This window comes from Scomber scombrus, chromosome 21, assembly GCF_963691925.1.
Source record: "Scomber scombrus chromosome 21, fScoSco1.1, whole genome shotgun sequence".
NCBI classification, from domain to species: domain Eukaryota; kingdom Metazoa; phylum Chordata; class Actinopteri; order Scombriformes; family Scombridae; genus Scomber; species Scomber scombrus.
In genome coordinates, this window is record NC_084990.1 from 15,793,735 (window position 1) to 15,807,580 (window position 13,846).

Sequence of the window (13,846 nt, forward strand, 5' to 3'; positions counted from 1 at the left end):
AATGCATTATTCAATACTTCATCAGAGGCTACAAGCAGGCATATCAGCAGAACTAATGTACTGAGGCTATTTCATCCACTTCCAGCCACTGGTAAAGCATAAAGTTGCTGAGTGTGATGTTACCGTATTCTTGACAAGGTCCAATATTAGTCTATATATAATAGATGTGACACACTACTCATTTTGTTTCCCTTAGATTGTGTGTGCATGGAGATGGAAACCTTTTTCACACACACACACACACACACACACACACACACACACACACACACACACACACACACACACACACACACACACACACACACACACACAGCATGTACAGTATGGAGCCATGAAATAGAAAATAAGTGACGCAAGATTGAATTCAAATTGACTTGACATTCCTCAGACTGACAAGTAAGCACATTAAATCACTGATGCTGTATGTATTATACATAGGCCATGTTTTGACATCCATCACTTACTGCTGACTAAGGCAAATGCGAGGTCATACATGTATTAGAGGAATAATGAAATTGGCAGGATTTTTTTTTCTCTCCTTGGGTCAAAAGGTTTCTAAAAGCATTTCTCTCAAAGCCGATGAATGACCATTATTGAAGGCCATCTGAAGCTAACCCAAGTGTTTCAGTTGCTTTTTTTGAGTGCTGTTACATGCTATTCATAAATTATAGACATATGATTTACATAAACTAGTTTCATGTATTGTGAAATGGAAAATGCGTAAGCCAGGTGAGGGTTTTGTGCCAGTGCTGTGCTTGTTGCCACCAATTAGGTTTGTGAAGAAACCAGTTGCTACAGTAACCGGAGGAATAGTCAGGAGGGTTTACTGTCAAATGCAATGACACCAGGTCAGCCAGGCAGCACCCAGTGAGGGATATTCTCTGTGCCAGGGCCCTGTCCCTTCCAGGCGGTGCAGTGAACTATGATAGGGCACTCCTTACCTTGGGAATTAGCCTGCAAGACCCCGATGCTGTCGTCAAACAGCATGGATTTGATGTTGAGTGACGCCAAGATGCATTCTTTGTCCTGCAGTGATGCATCGTCAATATTGTTCTGATTGGCTGACAGGATGACACACATGTCACAGAGGTTGATGTTGACAGCCCTCAGATCTGCCCGACTCAGTGGTGTGCCCTTTGAGGGGGAAGTGAAGGAGAGAATTTGTTATCTCACCTACGTGACACAAAAGGTAAATGAAAGCGTTGCAACTTATAAATGGCAGTTATCATCCTTGAGCCCTATGATAACCGTGTCTCCTACCAAAAATGCTTATACACTAATAATTTCAAGTACCACTTGTTGTTAGACTTCTAGGCAATTGGTTATGGCCATACACTTGGTTATACACAGACGTTTTCAATAGCAAGATCACAACCATCACCAAGTACTTTGAGGACAGGATTGGGTATTGTAGGAAAAACAAATGAAATACTGTAATGGATAAATATTTTAAATATGCAGTTTTGCTGCACTCACAGGCAGAATGGAAACTTTTGGAAAATTATGAAGAGTCTCCCACTCGCGTTTCAGATACTCAAGGGAACCGACAAACACGATGTGCTTCAGCTCATGGTAGTGAAAGTTGCTCGCTCTCAGGGGCATGACAAAGTTTCGGAGACCGATCAATGCTGACTTCACGTCCCCAAATATGCACACAACCACATGGCCGCTCAGAACAGTCATCGCTGCCTCGCTCCGGGTCTGAGAGGGAAAGAACAAAGATTTAAAGATGATGTTTGTGACAGGAATTTGGCATGAATTGGTTTTTCTAGCAAATGTTAGTGCTTTCTCCTCTCTCAGCTGCCTACTCGCAGTAAAATATATCATGCAGTTCATGACCGCAATAGACTATGAAAGTAATTTGAAAAATGGCATATGTATTAGTACAAGAAATGTTCTATGTACAGGGCCCCCATATAGCAAATGACATGTCAAACACCTCATTACAGAGTGTTTAAGTGCCCTGTCAACCTCTGATGGTGCTTTGTGACATGACACATCTGTCACTGCGGAGAAGAGTGTCAGGGACAAATGACGTGTGCCGAGCGAAGGAGCAGAACTCACCAAGATGACCTTCTCGATGTCTTTGGACGGGCACCAATGAAACATCCCTGTGGAGTCGTATTTCTTTACGTTCTCATCCATGGTCTCAATCTGCTCGTTCCCCGGGATGAGGAGCGGGTCATGTCTAATCAAACAAAAAGACAGGAGGGAGCGAACAAAAGAATATAGGAGACACAGTGAATTAAATAAGCTGAACTAGTAAAGCAATTATTATGATAAACCAAAGAATACAATTTACAGGCAGACATAAATAATGATATTAAAGTGCAACAATAACGATAGAATTAATTAAAAAAATAAACAACATTTGATAAAACATTCAAACATGAGAAATGGAAAACTAGGGATAACATTAATAAATGATGAGTAATGTGCTCATCCAAGGTGAACATAAACAGAATACTGTATAAATAGTAGTTCTCTTTAAAAATAATGTCTTTATCAAAATGTATAATCCTATACTTTATTTATACCTATACAAAACATCCTCAAACACTTTAATCAATAGACCATCAGGATCTACAAACATATCACCAAAACCCTTTCAAAAAGTTTCCTTCCTCTTTTCCTCTTTGCTCATTCCTGTCAGAGGCCATTTGCAAAAATGCCAACAAAGCCGCCATGTCATCAAGCAGAGTGACATCAGCGGCAGCAGCCAGGCGGAAGAAGATGGCAGCAACACGCGTCGTTGAATGGCATGAGCATGGAGAAGCAATTACGCCCCCTTACTGCATACAGCTTTTGACGTAGTGTGCGTTGTGGTAAAAGCTTTAACATACCAGACTTTGAATATTTCAGCAATTTGCCCAATCATATTTGCTATCCAAAGTGAAGGCCATTAATTTTTAAATAGCATCAGAACTACATAAACTCATTCCACTGAGCGCAGCGGTGAGCTTAAACCTGCCCAGCACTGACCACTAAAGTGGTCTCAGAACATGAGAACCTGCGGTTTTTCCTCACTGATTCTGTGGATATGATAATATATTTTAACTAAAAGTATACATTTTTCCAAGAGATATACTAATAAGAGATACTTGTGATACCAAAAATTACTATCTGACTTCCAAACCCTTCACTTCTTCTCCCTCCCCCTCTAATAAAAAACAAAATGCATTTAAATTAAACATTAATACATATCAGAAAGTATAAAATCATATCCAGTGTCTCCCTCCAAACAGAAATAATGCATCTTCAGTTCATATCTGACCTCAGGTGCAAGGATATAGTCTGAAGTCACTCGAGTGCTCATCTAAGAGGGAACATTTTATTTTGAACCTTGTTTGCTCAATGGCAAACAAGGTTCTGGCTTTGATGCTTTTTCCTAGACCAATACATTACTTAAAAATAAATAAATAAATTTAAATGTCCTCAACTGCAAACACAAAAATCTAGTTCTGATCAGTCTTACAGAATTTAAGTTCCTGCGCATTTCCCATTCATTTTTCTGAACCACTTATTGCTGTTCAAGGACTGTAGCCAATTCTGCATGTATTAGGAAAGAGGTGCTGCAGGCTGTACCCTGAACAAAAACTAACTAACAGAAAAACTCAAATTTACACCATCCTATCAATAATATTTATCTAATGTGGCTCTATGCTACAATGTGGTAAATGTGTGCAAAATTACATTTAAAATAATAAAACTGATTTTCAGTGAATTAACCTTTCCGCTGGTACATTAGACAAAAAAACAAAAACAAAAAATGTAAATGTTCTTTGAATCATTCATTTGGACAAAAAAGTATAATAGCACAATATAATCAAATCATCATGATATGATTCCTCTGAAAGTTGATCAAATGGAACTACTGCCCAAGTTTCCAATTCACCTATCCTGCATGTCTTTGTACTGTGGGAAGAAACCCAGAAGAAACGACAGCATACAAACTCAACAAAGAGAAGCCCTAAAATGAAAACCTTAACCCTAACCATCAGCTACAGTGGTAACCACAGAGGCCGTGTTCTGCCCAACACAATTCCCTTTGCACTAAACTGACTGTTGCATTCAGATCAGAGATGTTATCTTCTGAAACCCAGACAAAAGCTGTCTCTGTCCAAAACCTTTTAAAGACTCCGTAAGAAGAGCATCTCTTTAATCCGTGTGGGTAGAATACTACCTTAAGTAACATGTTAAGTATGCATGAAAGTGTCAGCTGAAGCTACCATCCCTCAGGCTGCAGGAGACTGAAGCCAAAAAAGCCCGCCTTTGGGCTGATATACCCTCAAGGCAAGACCTGGATGTCCTTTCAAGAGTGGAAGTAGTTGGAGATGGTAATGTCTTTTCTGCTTCTTTTTACCTCTCCAAACCACATCTGTCAAAGCAATGCTTATTTAATAGGACACAGTGTGTGCACAGTAAATTATGTGGGTGAAAGTATGTAAAATATTATCTTTTTAACAAAACTTGGCATATGTGTACAATGCAGAAGCTGGAATAAACATCACCTAGTTTCTTTCTAGAAATATTACCGTAAAACGCAAAACAACTTAAACTAAATACATCGACATCTTAAACTGTCTTTTCTGTGTAGAGCTGCAGCTAATTTCACTATCAATTATTCTAACAATTAATTTTATTACTAATAATTGTCTATGAATTGTCAGAAAGGAATGAAAATGGCCATAACAATTTCCAGAGCTCATGGTACTACCACCAAATTGCTTGTTTTTGTACATTTAGAATGATATAAAACAGAGCAGAGCAGCAAATCGGTGACAATTTGTTGCCTTATTGTGTTTTTGCAGGTCCAAAATCAAAAAATCAAAAACAGAAAGAAAAGGTAAACATGGTTATTGACTCAAATGAAAAACGTATGTTATTCTGAGATTGATTATTTTGTTATTCTGAGATTCTGAGTTATTCTGAGATATTCTATGTCAAAACAATTGTTATACAAAAAAAAAAGTCTGAAATCAATTTTCTCATTGAGGCCTGGATATACTGTTGCATCAAGTTTGAAAATCCATGAAGTCTTTCTGGAAAAGTGAACTATACCAACATCTTTCCAAACCCTCAGTTCTTAATAAATAGTCATTGGTACGGTATGCCTCCTTAAAAAGCATTTGCCATTTGCTAGCACACATTTTACATTTTTATTGCATATTTGTGTTCAGATCTTTTAAACATATTTTTACTTAGAGACAAAAAAGACTATCAAAGTTGTTGTTAAATAATTTACTATATATCAACTAATATATTGAGTCAGATTATATCCATAACAATCATACATTATCTTCCATAACTCCCGTTGTACTCTTTATCATCAACTTCTGCTAGAGTCTGGAATACAAGTCCTAATAAGAGTAAAAGCATTTAGTGGTTTTACACCTCAGCTAAATATTTCATCAGAAGTCGAATGTTTCACCACTCAGTGTAGCTGCTGTCACTTCAGTTTGTCCTTGTGGAGATGACTGGTGAGGCAAAGCTCTGCCAGGATAGCTATCGCTCACTGTCAGCCATGACGGCCTGTCACTATCCTGCACTGCCAATTGCCTCAGCAGTGCTGTAGCAGACATGACGTGTATGTCACGGCGCCGTTCGATGTGACCAAACACGTTGTGACAACCCACAATTAGATGTGTCTTATGACCCATCAAGGAGCCTGTGGAAATGGTGTTAATTTCAGTGAGGTCGTCATTGTTAAGTTCCAGACAGGGCGTGTTAGTTTGCTGATACATCTGGAAACAGGAGTCAGGTCTGCTTCAACAGTTGATCACTTTCTTCTTTTGTGCTTCGTTTCATTACACAGAGCAGAGGCGCCTGTGAGTGTCATTTCTGTGGGCGCACTTCTGAACATTAAAAATGATAAGCGGCATAATTCACTACTTAAGTCGTACAATGACACATTTGACAAGACTTCACACGTCATGACCGCAAAACATAAGGCCAGGTGTCTTCTAGAGGAGTGTAATGACAGCTGAGAGAGACATAAAGTAGAAACTAGACATGCACATTATGTAGATTTTCTATTTCAGCATCACTGCACTGGCTTACTGTAATACTGCAATTCAGATACAAGCAGTGAGGGCAGGCAAAGTCTTTTGAAAATCCTCCCCATCATGCAAACTGACAAAGCCTTGCTCTTCAAAACCCACAGCCAATCTGTTGATCATTACTTATTTACGAAGGCCTTGAGGCCGCAGGTCCTGTAAAAACACATTTGATATAGTATACACCCAGATGTTTTTTTCTCCGCATGTTGCAATGAAGTATCCCTTAGGCTACCACAGTGAATCCCTCTCGAGGCAGCAGACACGCTGTATGAAATAACACATCCACCTGTATCGTACAGTGCATTAGCATGGCAAATAGATGGGCTGGTTTGGTGGGTTGCTATTTAGCTGATGGCTATAGCATTGGAAAAGGCTGGTTTTGTTACCCAAGAGTCTGGAAATCACCTGGAGCGATTCAACTTTGGCACCACTTTGAACCAAATCAAACAAGGGCAAACGCCCACCTGCGAAAACAGAGGCCATAGATCAAAAGAAAATGCTAAATTACCCTATAAACACGCCTTTTAGATATAATACTAAGACATTCTTATAAACGCTGTACTATATTGTTGATCTGTTGATCTATTGTATCTCATAGTATAAAAGCTATACAGACATTTGTGGATTTAATTTCTAAATGTCAAATGAATAGCAGCAGTATTAGCATTGGGAGCATAAAGTCATCTGTCAGTTTTAATTAAATTACATCTGTATAATTCCACTTTGTATACGTCAAGCAGGACTTCCCTGTTGCCTGCCTTCCTTATAACATGGCACTTAATGACAATGACTATTACTATTATCATCCCTGTAATGGCCTTGCGTTGAATAACAGTGTTATCTTAAGTCAGAATCAATAAGCGCTGATTTAATTTTATGGGACAAGATAAAAGCAAGGTAGCATTTGAATTCACCTTTCATTGTGAGGATACATATCATCTGTGGCCTTACGTGCTGAAAAGAGCTCACAGGGATCTGACAATAGATGAATAGCCTTGGGCTATCTATCCTTTAGAGCCTCTCTGACTGGCTGGTGCTGTCATTAGTGCCAGGCCTGTTTAAGAGCTGTAGTCAGTGGGTGTCACTTGAAACTTCGTGACACAGAGCGCTTCTGCAAGCCTGAGATGTTTTTCAAGAGAACAGAAGAGCTGAGAATGTCTTAAGATGTTGTCTTTAGAGTCTGAGCGATCCAAGATTTTTAAAGTTGATAATAATTTTTTTTCAAATCCAAAGAAGATACTGTATGTGAACCGATATTTGCTTTTTAATAGAAACACATTTTCTTGAAAAAGAGCCTTACATCTGTTGTAATCAGTGTTATTTATATTAACATTGGATTAATTGACTTTGTAGTGGCATGTAGTGATGAACCCAAAGACAATAACCACCTGACTCTGCAGTTCCCCTCAGCTCAATGGAGCAGTTTAGCTTCTTTCAGCTAATTGTTTTGGTTTTACAGCCCACTACTTAACTATTTTGGTCCAATCTTACCACTAGTCAGCCTTTATTCCAGCCGTAGGCAGCTGTTTTCAGGAGGAAAGTTCCAAACAGCAGACAAAAGAGACTAAAGCAGGGCTAGAAAAAGATTACATTGCACTTATATTCACAAAATGAATGCTAATGTTACTCCATATGTGTTGTATATATAAATAATACCCACACCAAAACAGCTTTGTAAGGTGATAAAATGGTTTTATGGCTATGCTAACCCACAGTGGCCAATTAATGAATGCTTTCTTAAATTTTGTTATTAAAGAATTTTGACCAAGCTGTATTGCATGGTGACACCGTCTGTATTCAGCTAAATGAGCATTTTGAAGACTGAGGAAAACTAATGTATACAAACTAAACACAAAGTCAGATGCAGCAGGTACCATATTATTAGTGACGTCCTACCTCATTATCTTCGGTGAAGAGTTTGGAGAGTTTCTCATGCCTCCATTGCGTTGCTTTTTTTTAGGCGATAGCGCCGACTGTTGGTCATCTTCAACTGCAACAAGAAGCAGCGATATGAGGGAGCGAAGTTATCAGTAGACACGCAAAAATACACACATCACTGACAGCAAAAAAAACACCACACCACAATTTAAGGTCAGTGAATTCAAAGAGATAATACGGTTATGGAGACAGAGTAGAAAGTGAAGTTGGGTGAACACGATGGGATGGACAGGACACTTTAACTAGTGTGCAAACAGTCCAATGTTTGCATAATGACGACAGGATACATTCACACATCATTTGCATGATTGTGTAAGAAGATACAAACATGCAATATAGTGCCAACCATCATGCCAATTGCTTAAATTGCTTCAGATTTATAACTTAGATTATGTTGCACCACAAATACTTAAAGCCTTCATTAGGTTGATTTAATTTTTCATCCCTTGTTAGTATTAATTTTCTAATACCTAGACTTGGATTAATTGTCTGTTGGCCATTCTAATCATTCACATTCTCATTTAATTAAGGTAATAACCTATAAACATCAGGCATTCAACATTATAAATAAGCCTCTCGTTCCAATACTGAATCCAGTACGGAATGCTGGTCTTTCTTCATCTTGCGAGTGACGCCCTTGGCTCATATAATTAGGTTGGTCCTCTTGCCAGAGTGATTTATGTACAGCTGAGATGGCCCTTGGACATTGTCTTTATCACTACACAAAACTGCATTGAGCTCTTCAAAGGGAACAAATTACAAGTTTTACCCTCGAGTAAAGTAATCAGGCAAATATTTTCACAAGCTAATATCACCGTTAAGGAAAACAACTTTACTCTGTAGCAGTTGCTGGTAAAATAAGCGCAAGCAGCTAGAAAAGTGTTTGTGCTAATGACATTTTAACAGCCATAGTTTGTAGAGGGAATAGCTTGTTACAAGCCATGGAAAATACACTTGAGTCTTTTAAATCAATGTTTAAGCTGTCAGCAGTTTTTTTCAAAGAAATTAAAAGAGCTTTCATTAAAATTAATAAAGGCTCATAGATCATGCTCCTCTGCAGATGAACACACAATTTCAAACACTGCTAACGTGTCTGAGTGTGACACCATAATGGAAAATGTTGAATTACGGGGGGCTTCCAGTGGAGAGAGATGCTCAAACACACTGGCCCTTCACATCTTGCTTGGCCTGTTCAATATTTAATGTTTCACAGCTGACAGCTGCACACACTGGGTCATTAGTAAGGAATGCTACACATGCAACCACTCCAGCCTGGCAAGCACATGCTTTGGTTGTGCTGTCGTTGAGTACAGGCCTGCCAAACATGACGAGGGGAACGGGGGAGGGGAGGGGAGGGGAGGGGAGGCTGGCCCTTACAGTGCCTGTGACTGAGAGTGGCGTTATTGGAGTGACTGGGATGGTATCTGTATTTCACCGGCAGGCTACGTGCTCGGTGGAGTCGGCTGGCCTCTTCTGCCACCCCTGGTAGCCGGCCCACCTGGGTCAGGTCCCTGGGGCCCATAAAGCTCAGTCTCAGAGCGGAGGGCTCAGTGGGGGGCAGCAGGCTTCCCTTGCGGTTGTTTACCAACGGCACCGACACAGCAGTGACTCCGCTGCGGGGCCCCCTACAGACCACGCTGGCTGAGTTGTGGTTCAGTTTAGCTGACTTGTATTGATAAGTTGATGACTGGGTTAGGGGGGCATCATTTACTGCTAAATAAAGAAGAGTCAAAATCAGCAGCACATTAATGGATTCTTTACTTGTGTTTTTAGAGGGTCAGTTGAGTCAAATCACAAAAAAATGTTTTTTTCCAGCTTTCTACCTCCACCCCAGCACAATGTACAGAAAATGAGAATAATTTTGTTTGTGCTGCTTAATTTGTTTAGAAAAAAAAAAATCTGTTTGGAAAACTCAACAGCAATGTGTCTTACCTGTAACACTTTCTCTGAATAATCCAGAGACTTTTCTCTCAACAGTTTTCATTGGAACTACTTTTTTACTAAAGAAATACTCCCTATTTAAAATGTTGTCATAATATTTAATTACATTGTCGCAGTTCTGTCCACTACTTGTTCAGTGCTAAAACATCAGAGCCAAAATTCCTTTCACCTCTATTTTATTGGGATGGCTGCTGAAATATCAGAGACAGATGTCAAAACACTGGGGAGGAATAAACAAACTATCTGGAAGGCTGGATACGACAAGGGATTAGTGCAATTTTTCTTTCTTTTCTTTTCTTTTTTTTGTGATTTGAGTGAACTAACCTTTAATTCTTCACATTAGCACCGATATAGGATTTGATTTAAACTGACTTTAATAAGACCTGCAGTGTGTATGTTAATAAAACATCTTGTGACTCTTATCATAATTAAAGCATATTCACTGGTTTTTGGGGGTAATTCTTTCTGGCACAAGAATGCTAATAACTGAATAATTAAATAACCTCATTTTTATTAAACACCACTTAACCACTTGGTATAGCCACCAATGAAATGTTGGATTTGACATTTACTTTGATATTTATAATAAACATGAATTAATAAGTATGCTTTCAGGTGTTCCAGCGATTGTTATGCCATAAGAACAAGGAGGTGACAATGTGAATTAACAACCACTAGCTACTGGATGTAGTTTATGCCTGATGAGGGTGGAATGAATTCAGTATCCATTTGAGTATTTGAAATGTAAAAGCATAGAGCTCCACTGGTGTTATAACGGGGGTAAAACTGTTAAAGATAAAACAGCGACAACAACAACAACAACAACAACAAAAGAGGCAGAGAAAAAGTGTTTTCCTTAGTCTCAAAAATGGCTAGGAGCTAAAACTGCAGAATAGAGATGATTATTTCAACAGTCAGCTGTCTAGCAGATTATCTTTCCTGCACTAGACCTCCACTATTCATCTGCCCCATGTCAAACATGCACAGCACTTCTCTAGGACAACACATTGTGGCAGATTTGCTGCCTATCACAGATTCTGCTAAAGTGAATGGCCCACAAGGTTCACACTCCTCTGCTGGCTGGGTGAGAACTGAGAGAAAATTATAGTAACTCTCAAGTGTTACAATATCTTTGATGCCGCTTGTTTAGTCTCTAAAAGTAAATCTGCATTACAAATTCTTGCATAAATTGTACCTTAAATCTTTTAATGTTGTATCTTCAAATGTGCACTGGATTAATTCATCCACACTCACAGTGAAGCAGTAGCACCATCTACTGCTGAGCTGCAATTGATACCCAACACAAACCACACAGTTTCCTAATACATTGCATATAAAAATAATGATGGGTGATGATAGACTGGATAGAGCAATGAAGAGTGAAACAGTAAAATACAGAGGGTTAAAGACAGAACAAGAAGTGATAGCTAAGACTGCACATGTGGAAGAGGTTAGAAAGAAATGACAAAAGAGAGAATGGAAATCAGAACTTACTTGATTTGATATATCCATTATAGCTATTTTTAGCTGAGAAGAAATGCAGACACAGATAAGAGGTTACAAGGAAGAACAGGTTGCAATGAAAGCAAATTATACATGACATTTGAGAGCTGAGGGCTGAGGGATTTCTCTTTAAGGTGCTTAAAAAAAGGTGTGCCTTGAAGAAAACATGGACAAAACAATGAAAAAAAAGCAGGGGTCAGATTAAAATAGTAATTTTCAGTATGTATGTGGCCAATACGTTTAAATTGTGAACCATAGTCAACTGTTTGTACAGAGCTGATAAATATAAACACAATTGATGAGTTAAAGTAAGTGTTGATTTGGTGATTTGCAGGTAAAAGATGAATAGGTTTATATAAATCTAGCTAAAAATTTAACGGTTTAGGTTTACATGGTTTGTGGCTGCAACTAAAAAATATTTTTATTATCAATTAATTTGCCAATTAATTTCTCAATCAATAGTTTAGTCTACAATATGTAAGAAAGAAATATCCCCTTAAATATCCTAAATCTTGATATCTTCAAATAGCTTGTTGTGTAGAGTTTAGTTATAGATTTACATAATGATCACGTAATGACATCATAATTAGGAAGCTAAAACTAAGAAATATTTGATTTTTTCCCCTAAAAATGTAATTAAAAAATGAACGAGTTATCAAAAATATTTGCTGATTCTGTTGATTAACTAATCAATTATTTAACTAATTGATTACATGAATGTTTCAATGTGAAGTAGGATCTTACTACAATGCACACTGAAATATAGTCAATGAATCAGGGTGTAACCTTAATGTCTAAAAATCTCAATGAAATTTTCCCAATTTTAACCTACATGTCTAGATGTCCTTTGACATGAAAATCACAAATGCTCAGTGGGTAGATCTGAAACATTTAGTAAGGACATATGCATGTAACCAGACTTGCATTGTGTGAGAGAATGTATTATTTTTTTAAAGTCTATCTAGTATTATGATTATTCTTTTAACCTTTTCCCCAAAAAGTCTTTCTCATTCCTCTACACTGCCTAAGACAACCTGCGTAGATGCATGGAACTTTCTGTGAGTCACTTTTTGGAGCCGTGAGTCCCACACATGCTCATTAGTACCTTATTTCAACCCCTTGCTTACAATAAAGGTCATGCATTGAGCTTAAGGCAGGACAGTGACAGCAATGTTCAAACAGGGACCTTGCTGGTCCTGGCATCTGTCGCCTGCAATCGGAGGGCGCAAGCAGAGTCACAGGACTAACAGGCTAGCATCTGTCCCACAACGAGAGAGAAAGAAGGGGCGGGGGGGCACTCGACTGCCTGGTGGTTAGGAACTGTCAGGCTGAGTTTCATGACAACCGGTAGCACTCCAAAAATGAAAATGCAAACATAATTTCCATGTCAGCCCGTATAAGGCCTCACTCCGTGCGTCTCCCGCACCGTGTCGACAGCAACTCCGGAGCTCTGCTTGAGCTTAGCTAGCCAGGCGATGCTCAGAGCACACAACCCTGCAAGACATGTTGAGGGGTAGAAACACCCAGGGATGTTCAACTATACACAGAATGGTCTTTGATCAAGAGACGTTTGCTGAAATTGTATGACAGTCTACAATGTATTCCAGCAAATTGTATCAACGCTCCACAAACTCAGACACATTATTCGTGCCTTCTGCAATACATCAGTACAATTTAACATGCCCTCTGGCTTTAAAGGGGAATCACACTTAAATAAAGAATTCATATGCAGCTCTTTTCAGTTCAGGTCAATTCAATCAAGTCCAATATGATCCAGAGCTGTTTTATTGTTTCACTATATGTTCCTCTCATTGTAGTATTGTACTATACTGAATTATTGTACTTAAAAAACTCTCAAACTAGAAATTACAATTCTGCAATGAACGGGACACTGGTTTATATACTGAATATGATTTGTAGAATTTGCCCCTCGGTGGTTGTGTAAGCTTTAATCAACCTCAATATCCTCAACAAATCCCCTAAGGTGCTCTCAAGACCATCTTTTAAAAAAATGGTTTCTGTCATCTAAACATATATTAAATCCTATCCTAGAGTATCCATTTCTGGAGGGTACAGTAATGACAATAAATAATTACATTTTAATTAAATTTATATCATTTGGGGTTGTTCTTGAAAAGATGAAGTTACCCTCTCCAGTGACATTATGGTATCTGTACACTCCTAAAAAATATATAATTTGATAAAAATGCATGCCTAATTCTCCACCAGGAGGGCTATAACATTAAGTGGGCATCGAGAAAAGTGTGGCAGAGATTTAGGGCTGTACAAGTAGGCTCCATGGTTTCATTTTGGTGAGGTCACTGGAAGGGGAAGCACTCCATAATCCCCTTCCACTTTTTAAGTTATATCACTATTGTTGAGGGGAAGATTATTTTTTAAAC

At 38.5% G+C, this 13,846-nt stretch overlaps 1 protein-coding gene across 3 annotated transcripts in view; it reads right to left on the reverse strand.

Moving 5' to 3' along the window:
• LOC134003011 (calcium-activated potassium channel subunit alpha-1a-like) overlaps positions 1-13,846 on the reverse strand; it is a 94,750-nt gene that overhangs the window by 16,893 nt on the left and 64,011 nt on the right. For 2 of the 3 annotated variants that reach the window (XM_062442093.1, XM_062442094.1), the window contains 5 exons: positions 11,436-11,468; positions 7,959-8,052; positions 2,068-2,191; positions 1,480-1,704; positions 945-1,137 (listed from right to left, as the gene is read on the reverse strand). In XM_062442093.1, coding sequence (XP_062298077.1) covers positions 945-1,137; positions 1,480-1,704; positions 2,068-2,191; positions 7,959-8,052; positions 11,436-11,468 — 669 coding nt within the window. The remainder of the gene's footprint in view (positions 1-944; positions 1,138-1,479; positions 1,705-2,067; positions 2,192-7,958; positions 8,053-11,435; positions 11,469-13,846) is intronic. The other variant, XM_062442095.1, reaches the window with a different exon arrangement.